The sequence below is a fragment of the Adiantum capillus-veneris genome, chromosome 4, assembly GCF_014529385.1.
Source record: "Adiantum capillus-veneris isolate H3 chromosome 4, ASM1452938v2, whole genome shotgun sequence".
In the NCBI taxonomy this organism is placed as follows: Eukaryota; Viridiplantae; Streptophyta; class Polypodiopsida; order Polypodiales; family Pteridaceae; genus Adiantum; species Adiantum capillus-veneris.
Window position 1 is genome coordinate 65,706,377 of NC_140934.1, and position 24,021 is coordinate 65,730,397.

The following is a 24,021-nucleotide window of genomic DNA, read 5'->3' on the forward strand; positions in this document are numbered from 1 at the left end:
CAAGAAAGTGTAAATAGCATCTTTGTTTCTATCCCTTTCTTCACCATTAAACTAAGAAGGTTTCATATCTTTGAGGATAGGGTTTTCTCTAGGTCCGGACTGGGTTTGGAGAGAAGGCATAGTAGTCTCTTTGTACATAGTTCCACTATCCCTAGACGTGAAGGGCATGTTTCGATCAGGTAGCACATAAGATTGCGCCATGACCTGATTTCTCTTCTACATGTACTTAGTCAATCTATTAATTTGGTCTTTGATACCATCTAGAGTAATAAAGAAAGTTTATAATTGTATTTCAATGTTTTCTACCTTATGTACTAACAATTCATGCTACTCATGAGAGTAGGTACATCCCATTTGTCACCCATGTCCTCAATCCCATACATGTTTTTGTCTTGGTTGGTGTTGGTGTCCTAGTTCTTTTGTTTTTGATCTTTTTTTTTGGTAAGTTTTGAAAGAAATAATCGTTTAAAAACTTTGAAAAAGATAGAAAAAGTATTCTAAGAAAGTTATGCATAGATATACAAAACACTTCTTGATGTGTGCCAAAGAAGCTCTGATGGCGAGTGTCGATGACAACCAAGGTCTCTTGACAAGGTTGATTAGTTCGCGTGTGATGTGGATCTTGCCGAGATGTGAGATGTATGATTGTTGTGTAAGCATTGATGCCACATAAGCTATTGATAGCTGTTTTTTGGCTATTCAAAATTTCCATAGTGAGCTACCTCACCCTATCAAATCAGTCAAACACTGTGGTTATCTTCACTCTTTCACTGTACATAGGCATGCGTGAATTAGGGGACTTTCCCCATATCTCCTTAAAAACCCTCAATTAACTAGTTACTACGCTAGTTGAGCCAAAAAAATAAATAAAATAGAAAAGAAATGTATATTATGGTATTTTTGTGTGTAAATATTTCATTGTATATAGGGCCTAAATATAGGGATTTGTATTATAATTATTATGGTATTTTATTTAAATATTTATACCTAGGTGTTTTTTTAATTAAATCTATGTACGCCTTCTTTCATCCTCTTGCACCATAAGTACTCCTTCTTTCATCCTCTTGCACCATAAGTATATATTTTTCCAATGTGTATATCCTCTAATCTCATGTTTTTACCCTCACCCTTGTGAAAACAAAAAATCAAGCTCTACTCACTTAGTCACGTTTATTATATAATTTTCATTTACTTGCATAGCTTTTTCTCTCACCCAAAATAATACAAAAGAGGGATCATATCATATGATTCCAATATCGTTTTTTACATCCATAATTCTTTCATATTTTTCATTATGTACTCATTATTCTAACACCATGTGCTCATTGAGCTAAAATCCATAAATAGTCTATACACCCACTATGAATAAATTTTTCTATTCACCAATAATCCTCCTCCATGCATGTGTAAAGATAACTTGGATGCTTTGTATCATGATATGATAAAGGAGGGGCTCACTCTTGGATGCATCGTGCAAATTCAATAAAGGAGGGGGCCACTAGAAAGACTCTTGCAAGCATTAAAAACAGGTCGAATTTGAAATGGTGACTAAAAAAAAAAAGGACCGAGAGTTGAATAATCACCTCAAAAATTTTGACAATTTTTGGAGCTACCTTGTGGGATAGGATTTTTTGTGTGGACACCAGTTTGCCCACCTCTCTTATTGCCCCACCCCGGACCGCCTCACTATGAAATAATTTTAGCATGACCTTGGGCTTGAAGATACTTGTCTTCTTCAATTAAATTTATTAAAAATTTTATAAAGGAAATATTTTGCAATCTATTTTGCAACCAATGATATTGGCTATGATAACAATATAATAAAAACCGTAGCTCCTCACCCATCACGCACGCGCGCGTATGCGCGCGCGCGCGCACACACACACACACACACACACACACACAAAATGATATTTCTTCTAGAACCACCTGTGCCTTGCCTGAATTTCCCCCTTTTATCTCATGTGTGTGGATCTTCTCAAATCCTTCTAAGGGCTTCTAGCCCCAGTTCCTGCGTGTTCGAGCACCAGTTCTATGCCCAATGATAACATCATAGTGAAGGAAGATCTATGTATTGCATGGTGTTTACATTGTAAACAAAGTGTTTGTAGCTTATGCGCACTTTCATGTGCCTTTTGGGGGTCGTTCGCATGTTGCATGATTTTTGCATAGCTTTTTGACGGTTTCAATTTTGCTTATTCTTCACCAAAATCAGCATATTTCTCACAGATTTGATTTATTGACATTTTGTGTGTGCCTATAGGCTGCATCAATGCTTTTCATTGCTTTGGCAGGTCATTACTTTGGTCATTTTAGAGGTGTTCATCGACAATGTCCAAAACTGATGTATTTCGCATGTTGAATGTTGATGAGAAGCTTGATGGAGACAATTATTCATTGTGGGCATACATGATGCATCATGTATTGGTTTCCATAGGCTTTTAGAACATTGTGCAGAGTATTGATGTATGTCTAGGATCTGTGGATTTGAGTACTGCTAAGGATGTAGTAGGTCCTATCACATCTAGTGTTGTTTTAGTCTTACCCTCTCCTAGACAGGTTTGTTGGGATGGTAGAGATGCACAAGCACATGCCTTGATTGTGTTATCTATCAAATGTACCATTGTCCTACACATTATTTTAGCAAGGAAACCCAAGCAAGCTTGGGATATTCTTGCACATATGTATATAGGGTGCAATAAGACATATGTTGTCTATCTCAAAAAATAGCTAGAGTCTAAGCATATGGAAGAAGGAGACTCTATGGAAATTTTCCTTATAGAGATTAAAGATCTCAAGGAGCAGTTGAATGATGTAGATGATATCATACCCAATAGTTCACTTGTGCAAAAAGTTCTTGATGGCTTACCAGATTCATATTAGAGTTTTTCTTCTACTTTCATACTTGTGACTAAGGGTAATACCGATGCTATCATGTTTGATGATCAGTTTGCTATACTCTTGCAAGAAGACCAGTCTAGGCAAAAAAAGTCTAAACAGTGTATTGCAGATCAAGCCTTTATGGTTGCTCAAAGAGGTAATGCAAATACCTCTTCGAGAAACAATCAAAAAGTTGCACCTTCCAAGAGTAATACCAAGTTTGATAAGGCTGATGATAAGTCAAAGAAGAAGCTGCGTTGAAGCTAATGTAAGGCCAATGATGATCTCATTAAGGGCTATCCTAAGTTGAAGTAGAAGGAGGCAAAGAAAAAAGAGGTTGGTTTGGCTGTTGCAGCTGCCTCTCCCTCTACCTTTGAATCTACAAATATGGTGTAGGATACAGAATGGGCTTTGAGTGTACATTGTAGTCATGACCCATCTATACATGATACATGTATGTGTGTTGTGGATTCTCATGTGTGGTACTTTGATAGTGGTGCCACAAAACATATTTCTTTATGACCCATCTATACATGATGCATGTATGTGTGTTGTGGATTCTCATGTGTGGTACTTTGATAGTGGTGCCACAAAACATATTACTTCGTAGCGTGACTTGGTCACTTTTTTTGAGTCTACCCCTGTAAAGAATACTAACTACTTGTATCCAATGAGAGGAGTGGGTACCATTGTTATTACTATTGCTGCAAATGGTGATGCTTTCACACTAAGAGATGCCTTGTATGTTCCTAGGATTAAGAAAAAAAACTATTGTCAGTATCTACACTTACTACGTATGGCCTAGTTTTCCAATTTGTGGATGAAAAATGGGTGAAAGCATCTTAACCTGTCACACTTTTTCATGTCTCGGAAAATGATAAGTAGCACAATTATGACATGTGCTAACTAGTACAATAACATGAGCTATATCTCCAAGATCTATTATGTATGATATATCAATAGAAAGCTCTTGACACAAGGAATCCAAATGTACAACCTTCGATTTTTTTGGATATTATTTGTAAATATTTTACCGGATGCCCAACTTTTTAAAGATGTGCTAGCTTGAAAATGCTAACTAGTACAAAAAGCGCGACGCGTTAACACGCTTTCACCCAAATGTACACTTCATGATCTCATACAAGTGATACAATTGTGGCATCTGGTTCATTAAGACATGTGCTTTATAAGCTAAATACTTATGTAAATTGTGTGGAAGATGTAATTAGTGGGTGTAATGCCTAAACATGGCACAACACAATCGATAACATTTGAGATATCTACACATTTGAAGCAATGCAGTAAAATTATCATGCGCATGGAGATCTCAATTGTAGAAGGTCACCTTTGGCAAGTGTTGCTAAAAAAGGAACGTAGAAGTTTACTTGGAAGTCTGCCTCAAACTTTAATACATTGGATGTGCAAAAAGGAAAGAAAAATATCCTTCACATTCTCCGTACAAAAAATATGCACCCTCATAATCAAGAAGGATGATTTATTTATAGAAGGAGGTTGGAACTTTAAAGGCTTTTGGTGACCTCCAGGGAATGCTCATCAAGCTAGTGTAGCAACTATTGCACTCTTGTTCGATTTTCTCAGATTGGTTTCTTTACTTGTACAATACTATTCTTGCTATGATACAAAGGCATAATTTCTACCTCTCTTGTAAACTCCTATAGCGTTGGGACATGCAACACATGTGTGTGGAATCACGTTCTCAGATTGTTTAATTTCTAAAGGTAACACACGGATGCTATTGATAAAATAAATGTTGTTTACAATAGTGTGTGTGTGTGTGTGAGAGAGAGAGAGAGAGAGAGAGAGAGAGATCTACTCTATTTGAATTAGAGTTGGAATATTGAAAGTGTTACTTATCATGTAGAATATCTGTAAACTTGGGCCTCTCTCTTTTCTCTCTCTATGCTCCAAACCTAAAGGTGGAATGCACTCCATTTCCTCAATAGCTTGCCCCATCCATTGGACCTCCTTATTAGCACCATTTGCAATACTTTGGTGAATACAAAGGTTTGAAGCACCATATTAGAGAGTTTCAGACTTTAAAGCCAATTTGGGAATCAACAGTGTCTTAAAGATTTATCCATATGGACAAATCTCAAACTATGTTTTAAGGTCAAATCTTTCGTGAAGGTAGTACATGAAAATCTCTTTTGAACCATGCTCTCAAAAATTTGGCTAATATTTAGCCATGTGATCAAATCTTAAGATCATTTTAAAAGTGGAAATTCTCACACTCTCTAATATGGACTTATGAGGCTTTTAGTGTCTTGAAATTCCATCAAATAATGAATACTACTCTCTTTAAATTCCTACCATGTCAAGTAGTTTTAGATAATGAGAGGCTTTTTCACTCATGCACCACAATACTTTTAGTCTTGTACCACAATACTTGTGAGAAGAGAAGATAGAGAGGTTGTGAGAAGAGAAGATAGAGAGGTAGTGTGAGGATGTTATAATCCAAATAACAACGTTTCACATGCACTAGCCGAAGCGTAGAAGCTTCACCTTGTTTGTGGAGGATGTCCTCTACAACTTGATTGGGAGATAATGTTGCCATGCTTGAGATAATGGACTCCTGCATGCAACTCTAGAATCCATTAGTAAGATAACAACCCCCCCCCCCCCCAAAAAAAAAGAAAAAAGAAAATTTATGTCGGCTATCTCATGTTTCATGTGCCTTGCAACTCGTCACCCCACAACCATCGAAAAATTCGAGGCATTGCCTTCCACGTTGCCTCTATCACAGAGAGACAAGCCTTCGTGCTGATTGTTGCTTTCCCATAGGACTACCTCCACTTCAAGACATGAGTTTACCCTCCCCAAAATCCCTTCGCATAGCTGCAAAAATCAACAGTATAAGGTGTGTGACCTCGACTAAAGAGAGATGTGCAAAAGATCGCAAAGAGGGAGTGACCATTGCTGGAGTTGCAAAAAATCCTCAAGCTAGGCCACGAGAGAATAGAAGTGCATCATGAAGCTCCAACGAGAGGAAGAGAGGGAATGTTTGTCATATCTCAAGGGCATGATCACACACACACACATGCACACACACACACACATGTATATATATATATATATATATATATATATATATATATATATATATATATATATATATATATATATATATATATATATATATATATATATATAGAGAGAGAGAGAGAGAGAGAGAGAGAGAGAGAGAGAGAGAGAGAGAGAGAGAGAACTACCCACCAAGCACCGTCTTCACAAAGCATTCCAGAACAACAAAATCACGTGCATGCATATTAGCCAAACCCATTGTGGATAAAATTGCTGAGGGACTGTCGACGACTGTTAATTCAAAAGAAGTGATGCCTCTATGCCCCCTTCACCCCTCTCTAAAAGCCCTCGATTAACTCTTCGGCTTTGTGTGCCCCCCACCACATAGACACACACCTTCCTCTCATAGCCCCCAACTACCTACCAATCTGCTCTAGAACCCTGCATGCCTCTTGAGGGCTGTGGCTGCATGCCTTCTTAGTAGCGATCAGAGCAGCGCAAGAGCACCTCAAGTCTACCTCACCAAGACCCTACACAGCTCAACTTCAAGAAATAAGCTAACCCACCCTCATGCACTCTCTGAGAGAGAGAGAGAGAGAGAGAGAGAGAGAGATGTGGAGTGTGTGCTCTTGCCTCTTTCCTCAACCCGTCCACCTCACAATTGCGACGGGCAAAGGCACAACCACAAGCTTCTATGCGCGCAGGCACACTCACACCCCCACACATGCACACACACACACAAAGGGGGACACTTGTCCATGATCCTCCAGCAGAGAGAGAGAGAGAGAGAGAGAGAGAGAGAGAGAGAGAGAGAGAGAGAGAATGAATCTTTCCTTTCCATGATTCACTGTCACAAACTTCTCCTTTCCATGATTCACTGGATGTGAATAAATTTGTTCGCCATTGCAATGTGTTTGGCTTTCCCTTTCAACCAATCAAAGTATTGCTTATTTTTTAAAAAATTAATCAATTAATAAAATTAAAATATATATTAAAAAAAATTAATCTCTTTTTCATTAGTAAAAAGGGAAACCATCACTAAGGCCTTCCCCCTTTGGGGCAGGCCAAAAACCCCTCCTATTAATGTAATCTTGTTATTTTTGTCAATTCTTCTAATTTAGAAAACCCTCCTTTTGAACTCATGTTGTGAACTCACATTTTTTTGAGGTGAAACGCTCGAGACACTTCATGAAAATGGTCTTGCTTGAGCTCCTTTTCTTTTTAGATTTTATGAGAATAAGCGGCGAGCGTCAAATGGTAACAAATTTAGAGACTGAAACGTGATATAAGAGACATCAAATTTGAAGTAAACAGGATAGCAAGGATAATCCAGTCTCCCATGGCATTATTTTGCTGTATAGAAAAAATCATGTACTATTATTTTCCCTTTTTCTTTTCCTAAAATATACCTAGAGCATCGAATCTTTTAGATGACATGATGAATCAAATCAACAATAGGATTTGATGCCCTTCTGCCCTTCAAATAGCCATCAAACCTTCCTCGAAAAAGGATGGATTAATCAAGAGCCTTGCATTAGGTGGTGCCCATTCTTGTTAATTGTTTTTAAATGGGAATCGAGCAAGATCCACTTGCAAGGGGGGAGGCAAGGTGAGGCACGCTGCATGGGGTAGGAGGCTTCAGACGATAGGTGAGGAGAGACGAAGGCTTCAGAGGATAGGCGAGCAACAAGCGCAGGGGAAGGTGGTGCCCATTCTTGTTAATGTTTTATTAATGGGAATCGAGGAAGATCCACTCGCAAGGGGGGAGGCAAGGCGAGAGACGTTGGGTGGGGTAGGAGGCTTCAGACAATAGGCGAGGAGGGATAAAGGCTTCAAAGAACAGGTGAGCAACAAGCAGAGGGGAGCTGGCTACTACTGGCGCAAGTGCAGAGTTTTTTTCATGTGTGATGCGATTCGGATCAACTGTAGCTAGAAGTTGGGCTGGTTGCACAAGTAGTCTCAAGGGGATGATCTGTGCTACTGCTCGTGTTCAAATCCTTCACTCATTCTTTAGAGAATGAATCCCAAATAAAGTAAAGCACGACTAAAATTTGAAGCAAGAAATGAACGCACATCGAACTGTCTCGAATAGGCCCGAGAGAAGGGTATGCAAACATGCATGAGGGATACTCTGATTGCACAAACAAACACATTCTCTGCTCTATCACTGCACCCTACTAACCAGTGAGTCACGACTTGTGAGTCTATCACTTCAAGGCATCTGTGTGTGAGGAATTAGGGCCTTGTCTTTTAAGATTGAGCTCATCATACAAGATGCACTAGTGCTCTTCCCCTATTGAAGGAATTTTGCTCAGTGCTAGGCTATTGCGTTCTAATAAGAGGAAGCTTCAAAGTTGAGCTTGCGACATGCGTAGTTCCCATCCGAAAGTGCCCAATAGTGTGGACCTTTTCCTTGACTTGAAGTTTGTTGAACCTTTTATTTGTCTTCTACATAGGTAATGTGAGTGCACTTTACCTTGAGAAAGAATTTCTGAAGACATTTAAATAGTTACTAATATGTGACGTGCATGTTGCTGCAGCCAAAAAAATCATGGCAATTGGATCTCTCTCTCTCTCTCTCTCACACACACACACACACACACACACACACACACACACACGTAAAGTCATATATAGGTAGGTGTGTGTGTGTGTGTGCGCCTGTCTATTCACCCATGTGGGAGGAGAATAGAACTATAGTCCTTAGAATCTCTGTAGCAAGATAGCAATGCGTAGCTATGCCTTCTCTCTCTCTCTCTCTCTCTCTAGATCTTGAGATCAAGATGCATTGAGTAGATCTCTTTTATCTCTTTTTACCAACTCAACCAATATTACATAGCCAAAAGGGTTTTATCCATGCAGTTTTTAATGCACCACTATTGGCAAATAAGATGATGAATACAATCATGCTTTTATCCTAGTGGAAAAGACGAGATATCTCATTTCCAAATAGGACATGATATTTTACTTTGTTCAAGACATGTCTTATTGTATTAAAATTAGTTTACACCTTGCATTAGTCTTAGTAGTCTTAGTGTAATTCAATTAGCTAACACCTTGTAACCAAAAAATCAACCTTATGACAACCGTTCTTCTCTATGACCTTGTTGCTACATTACTTAAACATACATTAAAGGAAAAAACAAAGTCTTTTCTTAATAAATAAATAGCATGAATGTGATATAATAAATTACTAATATCGTAGACATGGTAAGATATTATAGTCCATTAAACAATTTGATGGGCATGATAAAACTACACCCATGCTTATCAAGGGTCTACTGATCCATTTTGCTGATATTTCACCTTACCCAATTTACTAAATCCACTCGTGGAGCCAGAATTGTCAAAATTTTGAATACAAGGCACTTTTGAATTTCCTTGCCTTGACCTCAAAACTTACTTTCATACAAAAAAATTGAATGTGCATTCTCTGTTTTAGCTTCAACAATGCATTTTATCCAAATTATGTCTCTCTTGCTATGTCAGGCCAAGGGCCAAACCAATGGGGTCACGAATTCGGCCAGGGCCTGGCTGTCAAGTGAGAACGGGTTCAAGCAAGCTGGAAGCCTATAAAAGGGAGGTTGGGTGGATGGACCGGGTCTGGCAGTCTATTGGTTTGCTCATGGACGTAGCATACTTTGCAACAAAAGTTGGACCATAATAGAATGTGACAACCCGGTCACACCTAGGTACCAACCATGAGACAATCTCATGAACGTAGCAGACTTTGCGATATGTAGAAACAACCCTCCATTAATGTGGTTTCACAGCACTTGTAATCACAACAAGTCTGTACTTAGTCTTGAACATACCCATGCAAACTTGGCCAGTAAAACTGTCGTCTTACGAGTGCATAAGTTTTCTTAATTCCCGGGTGCCTTGCACTTGGACTATCTTTACATTCATAAAGAATTTGGCGCCAAATGTCCGCGTCTGTCGGTACACACACAAGGGCCAAATCAATGGGGTCACGGACTCGACCAGGGATCGGCTGCTCTAGTGGGAACGGGTTCAAGCAGGCTGGAAGCCTATAAAAGGGAGGTTGGGCGGATGGACTGGGTCTAGCAGTCTATTGGTTTGAGATTGGTATCATAGCTAAAACTTAGAATTGAGGGCACATTCTGCTTTTGGATGCATGTTGCATGCAACCTCAAAGTGAGGAGGAAGGAGAAGCCGAAAACGGCGTGTGCAGCAACCCCTGGTGGGGGAATAGAGCGTCTGTCGACCTGCTCCAAAATCGTCGAACTCGGGCTCAATGGGAGCGCAAGGGGAAGACCGACAACTGTCGTCTCTTGCCCGGCTTCAAACGAGCTCGCCATCACGAGTTAGCTCCATCACAAAGAGCATGCAGGCGGCCGTGCTGTCTCAGAGCAGAGTTTCGTCAAGTTTTTTTTTATAAAAAAAAAACCCTTAAGAGTTCACACCAGAGTTCACACCCGGCCACCCCTCGTGGGTCTTCAACAGGGGCCGTGCCCTGCGGAATTACATCAACGTGCAGCTACAGCTCTCTTTTTCGGATAGGGGATCCCATCAATCATCATTTCGGTTGATTACTACAAATCCTGAAGTTCGAACTTGCTGAACACAGTTTTTTGAAGCTTCCACAAGCCACCGATTGGCTTATTTTTTCATCGTTTTGGTGATTGCATACGATGCAAACCGGACTATTGGCAACTCGAATTTGCTCCGTGCTTTCGAGTGAATCATCCACTGCAGTTTCGCTCGTTGTTGTCAAGTTGGTAGTGGTCTTGGATTGAACTTCGCTTTCGAAGTTGGCGTTTTTTCTTCTCAAAGGCGTAATTATAAGGTTCCTTATCGCATACGGCTACGAGCTCGTTGGAATTCAGGTATTCTCCTTTCTTTTCTCGCACAGTACGTCCACATCACGGATTTGGACATAGATATGCATCATGCATTCGATTTCGAGCAGTCCGCACCCGTTTCGTCTACCGATGCCATGTGGACGGTTCCTCTCACGGAGGGTAATCGTACCACAACGGCGACAGACGATGCGTATGAGTTGCTGGACATGCAAGATTTCCGTGCATTGCAAACACGCATGGCTGTGCTTGAAACGAATTTTGCACAATTAAATCAGAATGTCACAGCATTATCCGATTTGATTAAGTTGCATATGCGGCAGCAGGCCACGGGCCTTGCTGGTAAGAAAAATCAGGAGCATGGCTCCACACCAGGCCAAGGGCCAGGTGCCGGGCAAGGCCCTCCTCCGGGACCGCTGCACTCTCTGACCCAAAAAGAGGTGGACGATTTGTTGAAAAATACAAAGCCACCAATTTTTCGGGGAGAAGAGCGTGAGCGAAACAAGGACACCGTGAATATTTTTCTCAGTAAGTGGGATGGTATTCATGACCTTAGACGTACCCCGGATGCAGCCAAGGCGCTGTAGACAAGTCTGACTTTGGACGGCAAGGCCTACAAATGGTGGATGTCTCTCAAGGAGAAGGGCATCCTACCACAGACTTGGGCAGCTTTTGAGACTGTCTTCAGGAAGAAATTTCTACCTACTAATGAGAAGGATAGAAATTGGACCGCCTGGGACAAATGTTCTATGCGCCAGCATAAAACATTATTGGAATATATTTCCCATTATCAGGATGTGATCCTCAAGCTGGAAGGGATGGACACCTTTCAGCAGGTACGTGGGTTCATCCGTGGGTTAAATCCTGAGCTTAAGAAGCACGTTAAAACCCAGGATCCACAAACACTTGAGGAAGCAATAGTGCAAGCTCACATCCATGATGATCCCGATGATCGGGCATTGCATAGTTCGCATGTGCATGACACTACACGTGTTTCAACACGTCCACAACATGTGCATCATAAAAGAAAATTTGCATCTGCTGCATCAGAGACCTCCAAAAAGCCCAAGGGGTCTAGAGGTCCTCTCTCAACGGAAGAGTTTGAGAAAGCCAAAAAAGTTGTGCTTTAAATGTTTGGGAACTGGGCATAGCAAAAAGGATTGTCCCACGGGGAAATCTGCTGCTCAAGACAAGGGGAAGGAAAAAGCAGTGCACATGGTGCAACTTTTACCTCTTGAATCCTCTTCCCAGTTTGCTAATGTGGAAGTAACACACACCGAGGCGGTGCATGAGTGCTGTATCACGGCCTCCATGTGGCAGTAGACTTTCACCACATGAGTTGGTGCGTATGCATGGCTCTATCCAAGGGCACAGGGTGCGGATCTTGGTAGACGATGGTGCGTCGCACAATTTCATCAATTATAAATTGGTGAAACGACTCAAATTGCCCCAAACCCCGAGTTCCCATCGCTACAAGGTAGCAATGATTAACGGCCATGATGCTGAGATATGGGAAACTCACGTTAAAGATGTACCTCTGGAAATTCAAGGATACCGTACCTCTTTGGATTTCCAAGTCATGAATATGGAGAGGGCAAATGTGGTTCTTAGTTGTGAATGGTTGCATAGTTTAGGATCATCACTTAGACGTAGCTATGAGCATAATAGTCTAATGTTCGAATCCGATGGTGTGCACGTGCTGCTGTTGGGGGAGAAGGATGTACCTTCCTCACCACTTATTTGTATAGCTGAGCTTATGAAGCTCTCTTCTGATGATGCAATAGAAGAACTCTTTTTGTGTTACTCACTGTGCCATTTTATTTCCAATGTGGATGATGTTTTGAATAAAACTTCCTCAACACCACATTATTCTCTCTCTCCTCTTCCAGCTATGCCTATTAATTCAAAACAAGCAAATGTTGCTAATGAATTAAAGGAACTTTGAAGGGAATTCAAGGATGTGTTCCCAGATGATTTACCACCAGGGCTACCGTCGACACGTTCTGTGCAACATGGCATAGACGTGGTTGCAGGCAGTAAGCCAGTGAGTAAACCGCCTTACAGAATGAGTCATTGTGAGGCTGCTGAGGTGGAACGTCAGCTTGCTGACTATCTCAGTAGAGGGTTTATTCAACCAAGTTCTTCACCATGGGCCTCTCCCATTCTCTTGGTGAAGAAAAAGGACGGTAGTATGCGCATTTGCGTAGATTACAGTGGATTAAATACGGTTACTGTTAAGAACAAGTACCCATTGCCACGAGTGGATGAGCTGTTTGATAAGCTCACCCACGCTCGTATATTTTCAAGGATTGATTTAAGATCTGGGTATCATCAAGTACGCATCAGGCTTGCGGATATACCCAAAAACAGCGTTCCGAACAAGGTTTGGACATTATGAGTTTTTGGTGATGCCCTTTGGGTTAACCAATGCTCCAGCTACGTTCATGACACTCATGGATAGTGTCTTGAGACCATACTTGGAAAAGTTTGTTATCGTTTTCCTCGATGACATTCTTGTATATAGTGCCTCTGAGGAAGAGCACTTAGCACATTTGAAACAAGTGTTTCATTTGTTACGCCAAAATCAGTTATATGCCAAGTGTGATTTCCTCAAAGAGGAAATTCACTACTTGGGGCTTGTTATTTCGGCTGCAGGGTTTCACATGGATCAATCCAAGGTGGATGCCATTCAGAGGTGGCCCTCTCCCAAAAATTTGGAAGAGCTCCAAATTCTTTTAGGCTTTGCAGGTTTTTATCGTCGATTCGTTAAAAACTATGCCCATATTGCTGTTCCCATGACATATCAGCTGAAAGCCAAGGGAAAGACCTTTCAGTGGGCATTAGAACAACAGCAAAGTTTTGACAAAGTTAAGGACACATTAGCCACAGCTCATGTTTTGGCTATTGTGGATCCCTTAAAACCATTCGTTTTGGAAACGGATGCTTGTAATCGTGCGATTGGAGCAGTCCTTCTGCACGAGGGAAGGCCAATTGCATTTGAAAGCAAGAATCTGGATTCAGCACATCAGAATTACTCTGCTTACGAACGAGAGCTCTATGCAATAGTGTCTGCTTTAAAGACATGGCGACATTATTTGTATGGTGCACAGTTCGAGATTGTGTTTGACCATGAAAGCATCAAGTGGTTTACACAACAAAGTGATTTGAAGGGTCGCAAGGCTAGGTGGAATGAGATTCTTCAGTAGTATGATGCCAAGCTACGATATCGCAAAGGGCGGTACAATGTAGTGGCTGATGCTCTCAGCCGAATGCCATAGATCAACTCTCTCCTTTTCACGGAATTGCGGAGTGAGTTTTTGGAATCTCTCAAAGGTAAGTGCGAGCATGATACTGCATACTCCAAGGTGTGGAGCTATGTTAGAAAGAGGGATCCTTCTCACTCCAATGTTGGTAGTGGTTTTGTTTCCTCCACACCCAGTTCTCCTCTTTCGAGTGATGAACTGCAGAGATGGAAGAATTTTTCCATAGATGATGGGTACCTACTCCATAAGGGGAGAGTGTGTGTACCGACGGACGCGGACATTTGGCGCAAAATTCTTTATGAATGTCACGATAGTCTAAGTGCAGGGCACCTGGGAATTAAGAAAACTTATGCACTCGTAAGACAACAGTTTTACTGGCCAGGTTTGCATGGGTATGTTCAAGACTATGTCTTGCATTGCCAAAAATGTCAAGTTAATAAAGCAGAGCGCCTGAAAGTAGGAGGACTCTTACATACTTTAGAGATTCCCAATGGTAAATGGGAAAGTATCTCCATGGATTTTATTGTGGGTTTACCAGTCACTATTCGAGGACATGACTCGGTATGGGTGGTCGTAGAACGGTTGACTAAACTTTGTCGGTTTATTCCAACCAAGTCAACCATTAAGACTCCAGAATTAGCTAAGTTATTTGTGGACAATCTTTACAGGTTGTATGGATTGCCAAGTAACATTGTGAGTGATCGTGATCCCAAGTTTAACAATCATTTTTGGAGGGCTGTTTTTAAACGATTGGGTACACAACTTAATTTAAGTACGGCTGATCACCCTGAAACAGATGGTCAGACGGAACGAGTCAACCAAGTGCTAGAGGATATGCTACGAGCATACGTTAGCAAGAAGCAATCAGATTGGGAAGATTATCTTCCTATTCTTGAGTTTGCATATAATAGTGCTAAGCATGTTACAACTGGTTTTAGTCCATCCATGCTTATGTATGGTTTTCAACCTAGATCACCAATGACGGTGGGGTTGGCAACTGAGAAGCTCCAACAGGTCAAGGAGTTTCTTCAAGATAATATGGAAATGCTGAGACTTGCTTGTCAAAATGTTCGACAAGCACAGGATCGGTATAAGAAGTATGCTGATGAGAAACGTCGGCAAGTTACCTTCACTGAAGGGGACGAGGTATTTTTGCGTGTGCCAGAGCATTTAGAAAGTCTGAAGACTGGGCCTACACCCAACTTATCTCCATGTTATTGTGGGCCATTCAAGATACTCAAGCGAGTTGGTGATAGGGCCTACAAACTTGAGTTACCTGCGCACTCTCGAGTCCATCCGGTATTTCATGTAAGTCGTTTACGTAAACGCTTGCATGGGGACGACAATGTTATCGTCCAGCAGATATTGGTTGATTTCATTGAACCTCCCATTCAACCGCATGAACCTGAACGCATTTTAGTTTTTCATGAACTACGTACTCGTCAGCATGTACATAGTCAAGCTTTAGTCAAGTGGAAAGATCGACCTGAGGAAGGTGCCACTTGGGAAAACATTAGTGTTCTTAAGAAGAAATTACCCACTTTTGTTTTCGAGAACGAAAACGCTTCTCCAAGGGGGGAGTAATGTCAGGCCAAGGGCCAAACCAATGGGGTCACGGACTCGGCCAGGGGCCGGCTACCAGTGGGAACGGGTTCAAGCAGGCTGGAAGCCTATAAAAGGGAGGTTGGGCAGATGGACCGGGTTTGGCAGTCTATTGGTTTGAGATGCTAGACCATTTCATGCTAAGGGTTTGGACCTTAAAAACCTGTAAACAATTACCTTAAATTCATTCACATTAAGGATTCACATTGTAGCAAAGACAAATTAATTATAGAGTGGCACTTGCATCAAATAATGAGATGTTGGATTCTTGAGTTTGTCATTTTAATATATATACATACATACATATATATACATACATACATATATATATATATATATATATATATATATATATATATATTATATATATATATATATAGAGAGAGAGAGAGAGAGAGAGAGAGAGAGAGAGAGAGAGAGAGAGAGATGCTATGCCTACTTGAAGTCATGGAGGTTTTTGTGGATGAATTTTGTAACTTGGGCAAGAAGGGGATAAAAGGTTGCATCATTTAAGGCATTTCATAGTATTACGAGGAGACAACTTACCTGCTTCATAGCAAGCAGAGTGTATTGAGAGAGTAAGAGAGAGGAGTTACCTTGAAAACCTGTAAACAATTACCTTAAATTCATTCACATTAAGGATTCACATTATAGCAAAGACAAATGAATTATACAGTGACACACACATGGATGGACGATGGGGACATCATGACATGTTGAGCTTTTATAAAATCATGGCACATGGCACTTGCATCAAATATAATGACATGTTGGATTCTTGAGTTATATATATATATATATATATATATATATATATATATATATATATATATATATATATATATATATATATATATATATATATATATATATATATATATATTATATATATAGAGAGAGAGAGAGAGAGAGAGAGAGAGAGAGAGAGAGAGAGAGAGAGAGAGAGATGCTATGCCTACTTGAAGTCATGGAGGCTTTTGTGGATGAATTTTGTAACTTGGGCAAGAAGGGTATAAAAAGTTGCATCATTTAAGGCATTTCATAGTATTATGAGCAGACAAACCTGCTTCAAACAAATTGAATAACATATGCGACTTTGATCAAGTCATGACATGTTGAATGCTTGAGTTTGTCACTTTAATATAGATAGAGTTAGACAAGAGAATTATGACACATAGCACTTGTATCAAATCATGACATGTTGGATGCTTGACTTTGCCATTTTAATATATATAAAGAAGAGATAAAGGATTACAAATTTTTGATAGCACTCTGTGTACTTATGGTGAAGATCTTCTATTTTGATCATTGATGGCGTTATTGTGACTAATCAATCAATATGTTGATTGATTATTTTTTATCCACTAGTGATTCAAGTTAATTTATTTATCATCAACTAGTAAGCTACTAATAACGTGAGGATCATAAATGTGAGTAGGTTGTGATGACCCTCATGATGAATTAATTAGTGACTTAGAATGTAACTCGAATTTTAGATTTTTTTTTCAAAACTCACAATGGTGAGTGAATTATATTAACCACCCCAAGAAATTATATAATCTTGCCATGCTCTTGCTGAGCCGTGGCTTCTCCAAATAATGATCTTTACATTGGCTGAGAGGGGGCCACCGTGGTAAGACTTCTTCCTTATCCTAGAACACAAGTTACTACAATGCTAGCTAGATATTTTGTTCCAATCCTCTAAGTCCTTCCTTTTCCCATAGTCTAAAATTGCCTCCCTACTTTCTTGTATTATCTCTGTGAACCTTGTTGTTTCAATGGTGCTCTCGAATACCCGACAACTCCTAGCCCTCCAGAGCTAATTGAAGTAGCAGAATCTAATAATTTGTGTAGCCATAAGCATATTTTGGATCTTAAGTACCTTTTCTCCCAAAAAAAGATCATGTTTGAAGAACCCTATCAACCAAGTCCTTTGCACCCTTTTGGAGATTTCGCTCGCTAGACCGCTGAACGCCAGGCATGATTTCAACAAGTGAGAAAGGTCTTCGCTAGCTTCTCTACATTGAGAGCATCTATCTAGGCTTAACCCCCTGGAAAGTATCTTCACCCCAGTCGGAAGGACTCCCCATTATCCATAGAACCTTCCATAGAAAGACCTTCATGTTATGCGGCAATTGTAGGTACCAAATGTTCTTGGTGACTACCACCCATCTTGATTCTGACCAATTCATGCCCATTGTTTGCTTAAAGGGAGAAAGCCAATCCATTGAGGCCATAAGTGTGTGGTATACTTCTTTGGTAGAAGGCTTAGAGAAGTGTGTGTCCTTCGGCCACCGCCATGCTTTCCACTCAAATTCAGACTCATAGAGAGGAAAAACCCAACTACCAAGCCTTTCCAACACTTTGCTTGTCAAAAGTCTATCAGTCCCATTAAGGTGATACTAGAGATCCATTTGGTATGTACTATTGGTATGTACTCTTCCACCGGTTGCTACCATAATCCCACAGGTGACCTAGATGTCAGACACCTTTGTTGTTCATTTTTCTAGCTACTTTCTTCCAGAACCGGCTAACAAGGATACACCCCGTCTTAGAGAGCTAGGGAGACCAATGAGTTATGGAGTTGTGAAAATACCTTGCTAGCTCCCCCCACTCCAATGACTCCGTTGCTCTCATGCATTTCCTAGCAAGCTCCCCCATCATACCTCCAAGCTTGAGGTTAGCCCGCCGGAGGGCAAGCAATTTGACATGCATCTTGAGCCCTTTCCACCAATGACCACCTTGAGAGGAAAGCCTGGCATTATCCAACATGTCCTTAGCCATAATAGCCCAAGACTAGTCTTGCTTCGCGAGAGTAGCCAACAAATTTAGCGCAATGTACCTTTGCGTGGTTCAAAATCCCGAGGCCACCTTGCTCGGTTGGTCTCGCAACCATTTCCCAGCTAGCCCACTGCCACAGCTTGGAGTCTTTAGTGTTGTTCTTCCACAAGAATCTTTTAACCGGTTTAAGAAAATAATTTCAATTGCATTTGACCAGCTTAAGCAACGGACCATTGAATGCTATGTACGGGAGCATGAATGAGTTAATCACTTTCACTCTGCTTGAGAAGGGAAGGAGCACATACTCCCATTTGTGCAGCTTGCCCCCGAATTTTAGACTTTTATAGCAAGATTATTAGAGTGACTTAGAATGTGAGTAGGTTTTGATGACCCTTATGATGAGATAATTAGAGTGATTACTTAGAATGTCATAAGACTACAATTTTAGAACTTTTAGAAATAAAATTTTACTCAGTCAGAAAGCCCTTGACAAAGAGAAGAAAGTTGGTTGTGATAATTTTTATAATAAGATAATATGAGTGACTTCTGAATTTTAAAACTTTTATGCTGAGATGATTAGAGTGATTTAGAGTGCGAGTGACTTTGAATGTCATAGGACTAGAATTTTAGAGATGAGATAATTAGAGTGACTTAAAATGTGAGTAGGTTGTGATGGCCCTTATGATGAGATAAGTACATTGACTTAGAGTGTCATAGGAGTAGAATTTTAGCACTTTTATTTTCTAGAGAAATAAATTTTCGCTCATTCACAAAGACAAAGAGAAGAAAGTAGGTTGTGATGACCCTTACGATGAGATTATTATTAGTCACTTTATTTTCTAAAGAAATGAAATTTCACTCATTCATAAAGTACTTGAAAAATTAAGAGAAGAAACAGTTCTTATTGCTACATAGAAGAAGATACATGCCATTATGAAAAAAATGCATTATAATGCATGAGAATTGAGTTGTGGTAACGGGAACAAATGGGTGGGATTTGAAGAGGGAAAGAAGCTACAAACAAATTGTGAGGAAAGGAATGGAGAGATGAAGATGGTGTGTATGGTTATAAGAAAAGCTCAATTACAAACTCTTTCTAAAGCCATTCTAAGCTTGGCTTTGACTAGTTTAACAGGATTGCGCCCACTCACTCACACCCACATGTCTCAAAGGTTGAACCATAGTGGGTGCGCATAGAGCCCCTCACCTTTACCACTAGGCCGACTCCCCTTGACAATTACAAACTTTCAATTGTAGGTGCAACTAATTTGGTGGGATCAAGGCTGGGTGCATGTGGGAAACAAAAGATCATGGCTACAAGGGGCCAGAGAATGAATTGAATACCGAGTAAGATTAAATTGAAGGAGCCGCCAACTTGTGCAAAAGCATCCATGAATCTTGTGGTCAAGTCTTCCTCTTGTAAAATGTAACAATAGGAGGGTTTACATTGGATTGAGTATGCATCGTAATCCACTGACATCCCAAATACAAACTTGGTTTCACCCATGCGTTTTCCTATTTCTGGGTACAGATTCCACCCATATGTGATGCCTCTATCCCAAAATTCTTGTGGTGTGCTATCTGTTTTGCAATCAAACACTTGTAACACCATCGATTGTAGCAGTAACAAGCCAAGCATTGCATCGTCATATGAGGTTGCTGGACTGAATACTACACTCACATCTTGACTAGTTTTGTTTGAATTATATTGCATCGTTTGATTGTGGGTGTGGATATTTGCTGGACAACATAAGAAAACTATGTCAATTTGTTAAGAACCAAGGGGAGACACACACACACACACACACATACAGTACAGAGACAATTCACAAGAAGTTTTAGACATATTCTCAATATTCCCGACTTCTAGATTGCGACAACATCATGAGCTTTTGCAAGGGAAGTGCACCTCATCGCATGGTTGAGGCAAGGTACTGTTGACCCCATGATCACTTGTAGTCCCTTGGCCCCAATGCCACCTATGTCGCTAGGCACTCACCTTGCTTGTTGCAAAAGCTCATGATGTTGTCATAATCCGTGGTAAAGTAGGAATTTGTGAAAAACTTGTTGTATTAGTTTTGGAGATCGGAGAAAACAAATTGGTATACCTTGCATTTGCAGAGCAACACGGTCATGTACATCAAGGGATGTAGATAAGACAGGTGTTTGAATGTGAGGCGTTTGAGAGGATAGAATGAAGTCGAGAGCGGTGTTAACTGCATTGATGCAAGCGGTTTGAAGAGTTTTGTTAAAATATTGACAGAGGGGGTCTAGGTTTTGGAGGCGAGTGCAAGAATCCGTGGTTGAAGAGATCCAGGTCACTTCTGGTTTGTAATTTGTTTCCTACAATATTATACATTCTTCTTCTTCTTTTCTCTCTCTCTCTCTCTCACACACACACACACACACACACACAAGAAGTTTTGGACAAGTTCTCACAATAATTCCCACATTGTGACTTACCTCAACATCATGAGCTTCGTGAGGGAGGCACTGCATACCTAGCTAGGTACGATTGGTCCCTGCCCCCAATCGTACGTAGCTAGGTATGCAGTGACTCTCAAGCAGAAGCTCATGATGTTGTGCATTGTATGAAAAACATTGTAAAAGGCTCCGTTTTCCTGCATGAGAAAATTTCTAATTCTTCTTCTCTCTCTCTCTCTCTCTCTCTCTCTCACACACACACACACACACACACATCTCTCCCTCTCTCTCTCTCTCTCACACACATGGGGCCCTTGCAGGTACCTTATTACAGACGATGAGGGAGAAGTTGATGAATTTGCACCAACTGTAGGTAGCGGGAATGGTATCGCATGGGCAGGTGAGGTTTGGAGTGAGCTGCGGGCCAGCTTTGATGATGGAGCCTGGGGGCAGCGGAGGGAAGTTGTCCTTGGCGACCTTGAGCGGCTCTCCCTTCACTTTCTTCACTTGCACACTACCCTTCTTGTTACTATTAGCGATATATACGACCGCCCACACCGTCATCGCCGCTACTGCCAACACCACCAATAGCCGTACCAATGCCCGCCGAGGACGTGGCTCGTCATTCATCTGCCGCTTGCAGCTGCATGTAAAGAACCAACTATAATTCTCACTTAACTTTGCACACATATGACTTTCTCTCTACTAGCCACAAGAAGTTCTGGGCATTTTTCCTTTGAGGAAAGAGCCCCTCTTTCTCTTATGTTTCCTTAGTGTTCAACATCGTGAGCTTCTACATATGAGGCTCCACATACATAGCCTCACTTCACTTAGCTACATATCCTCCACCTCACCTCCACCTCACCTACACAAGCTCATGATGGTTTTTTTTTTTTTTTTTTGGCAAAAGTGCAGATATTTGTATTGATTATAAAAAAGAGGAGAAAGGGCTGTTCGAGTGTGCTTATGGTTTTTTTGTAATTGGAAAGTTAAGCTTATTTGAAAAAGAGTCATGCAAACTCATGATATTGTTGCACTCAACAAAATGGCAATTATATATAGTGCGAATGTGTTAAAAAACTTCTTATGGATCTCACACGGACACTCTTTAAGTTATCTAACCCTAGGCAACACAAAATAAGTCCCGCGAAATGAAACTTGAAAGAGAAGGACTTACTCCTCTGGCTCTCTATAGTCATTGCAAGCGATAGCTGTGCCTCTATTAACAACATTAATTTTAATGGGGTTAATGGTGCAACTAGGCATTGTGAGTGAGAGCTAGTAGTTGGTAGTGTGCTCTATTCTCAAGAGAAGATGACGTGAAGTTGCATGTGGAGCGCAAGCACGGAATTTTATAAAGGGAAGTTGAAGTGAAGATGCCTATGTTGCGTAAAGATGGTAGGTACTATCAACAATGAGCTCCTCATTTACTCAAAGTTGAGACTCGAGAGGCACCCTATTTTTACTCAAAGCTAGCACCTAGCCTTTCAAAAAAAGATTCGATGCTTTGGTGGAAAAAGAAAAAGGGAAAATAATAGTACATCTTGATCGTGTGCACATGGGCTTCTTTCAGTTGATGAGTTTAGCCTTCATGCCGCAGGATTTTGACAGGTGTGGAGGGCTTTCCCTTCCACTATATTATGTTATTAGTTTTGTTATTTTTCGTATACCACAAAAATAATGCAATGGGGGACTCAGTTATCCTTGGCATGATAGGATTTGAAGGACACCTTAAAATGTCATTTGACACACATTGAAGAAGTAAGTTACCCTTCGTACATGATAGGCATCCATCAACATTGTTGCCTATCTATACTATATATGAAGCAACTTAAATTTTTCAAGGAAGGAAAGATCCTCCACGTGTCATTCACTGCTTCATTTCACAAAAAACCTTAAAGAACATTTAATTTAAAATGCAAAAATGAAAGGTAAGTACTGACATGGTAGAAAAAAACACACAAAGACTTTTAAGTATGGTAATACAAAGTCAAAAGGTGCTCTATCTATATTCATAATAATAGTATGTGACCCGCGCATTGCTGTGGCCAAGGAAACAATGCCTCTATTATCATAGGGCTATCTTCTCTTCCAAGTGGAACAATGTCAATACTCTCTTCCTACACGTATAGTCTATCGCATTTATAAAAATGATTCATGACACAACCTCTTAATAGATGATGCAAAGCATTCTTTGATACCAAGATTGGAAGCTTCTCATAGAAATTATTTTTCATGAGGTGCTATCCCTTGTTCAACAAACTTTGGAGTGCTCTAATTCTATTCGGATGTGTGTGTGTGTGTGTGTGTGTGTGTATATATATATATATATATATATATATATAGAGAGAGAGAGAGAGAGAGAGAGAGAGAGAGCCAGAAAGATTCCTCCTTTTGGTCTACCTTGATCTAGCAATGCTACCAAGCTTTATTATAGAGATTAGATAAGTTAGCATGGTGTGAAGAGATGAAAGCTAAGAGAAGTCAATGTAATAATTAATAAATCTTTTCTCTTACTTGCTTCTATCCTTGTATGTATGTATGAATGTATGTATACATATATATCTATATGTATATATAGTACACACACACACCCATGCGCACGCGCACACACACACATATATATGCTTGAACCGAAGATTTGTCACATAGGTCTTGAGTCATCTTGATATTGTTCCAATTATGTCTATATGTACACATAGTGCGCGCGCACACACATACACACACATATATATGCTTGAAGGAAAGATTTGTCACATAGGTCTTGAGGTATCTTGCTATTGTTCCAATACAGTAACTTGTATGTATGTATGTGTACACACACACACACATATATTTGTATGTGTGTGTGTGTGTGTGTATATATATGCTTTAAGCGAAGATGTCACATAGGTATTGAGGCATCTTGATATTGTTCCAATTATGTCTATATATATACATAGCATCCGTGCGGATGCGCGTGCGCACACACACACATACACACACACATATGCTTGAAGAAAAGATTTGTCACATAGGTCTTGAGGCATCTTTCTATTGTTCCAATACAATATCTATGACATTCAAAATTTCTATGCTTCTCTCATTCCCCCTCCCCCCCCCCCCCCACAAACCCTATAGTTGAAGTGACGATCCCACGTCGACATTTAAAAAGGAGAAGCGAATTCCTTTTTCTCATTTTTTCGAAAAGTAAAGTATAGATGGCT

General features: G+C 40.3%; 1 protein-coding gene across 2 annotated transcripts; it reads right to left on the bottom strand.

Annotated features, from left to right (window-relative positions):
• Positions 1-19,305: 19,305 nt before the first annotated feature.
• On the bottom strand, positions 19,306-22,136 carry LOC147459326 (uncharacterized). 2 transcript variants are annotated; one of them, XM_086510613.1, is made up of 5 exons: positions 21,993-22,136; positions 21,140-21,458; positions 20,500-20,734; positions 20,073-20,131; positions 19,762-19,972 (listed from the first exon to the last, which is right to left on the bottom strand). In XM_086510613.1, the coding sequence occupies exons 1-5, from the start codon at positions 22,079-22,081 to the stop codon at positions 19,907-19,909; spliced, it is 768 nt and encodes a 255-aa protein (XP_086366739.1). In that variant the 5' UTR covers positions 22,082-22,136; the 3' UTR covers positions 19,762-19,906. The 2 variants fall into 2 exon arrangements, with proteins under 2 accessions (XP_086366738.1, XP_086366739.1); XM_086510612.1 differs by having other exon boundaries at positions 19,306-20,131.
• Between the last annotated feature and the right edge of the window lie 1,885 nt (positions 22,137-24,021).

Bases quoted from the DNA above. Each gene is read 5' to 3' on its own strand.
- LOC147459326 (XM_086510612.1), bottom strand. From the start codon at position 22,081: ATGCCTAGTTGCACCATTAACCCCATTAAAATTAATGTTGTTAATAGA. The intron at 21,459-21,992 runs GTAAGTCCTTCT...CTTTACATGCAG, and splicing joins GACTATAGAGAGCCAGAGGA to CTGCAAGCGGCAGATGAATG. The intron at 20,735-21,139 runs GTACCTGCAAGG...ATAATATTGTAG, and splicing joins CCCTCATCGTCTGTAATAAG to GAAACAAATTACAAACCAGA.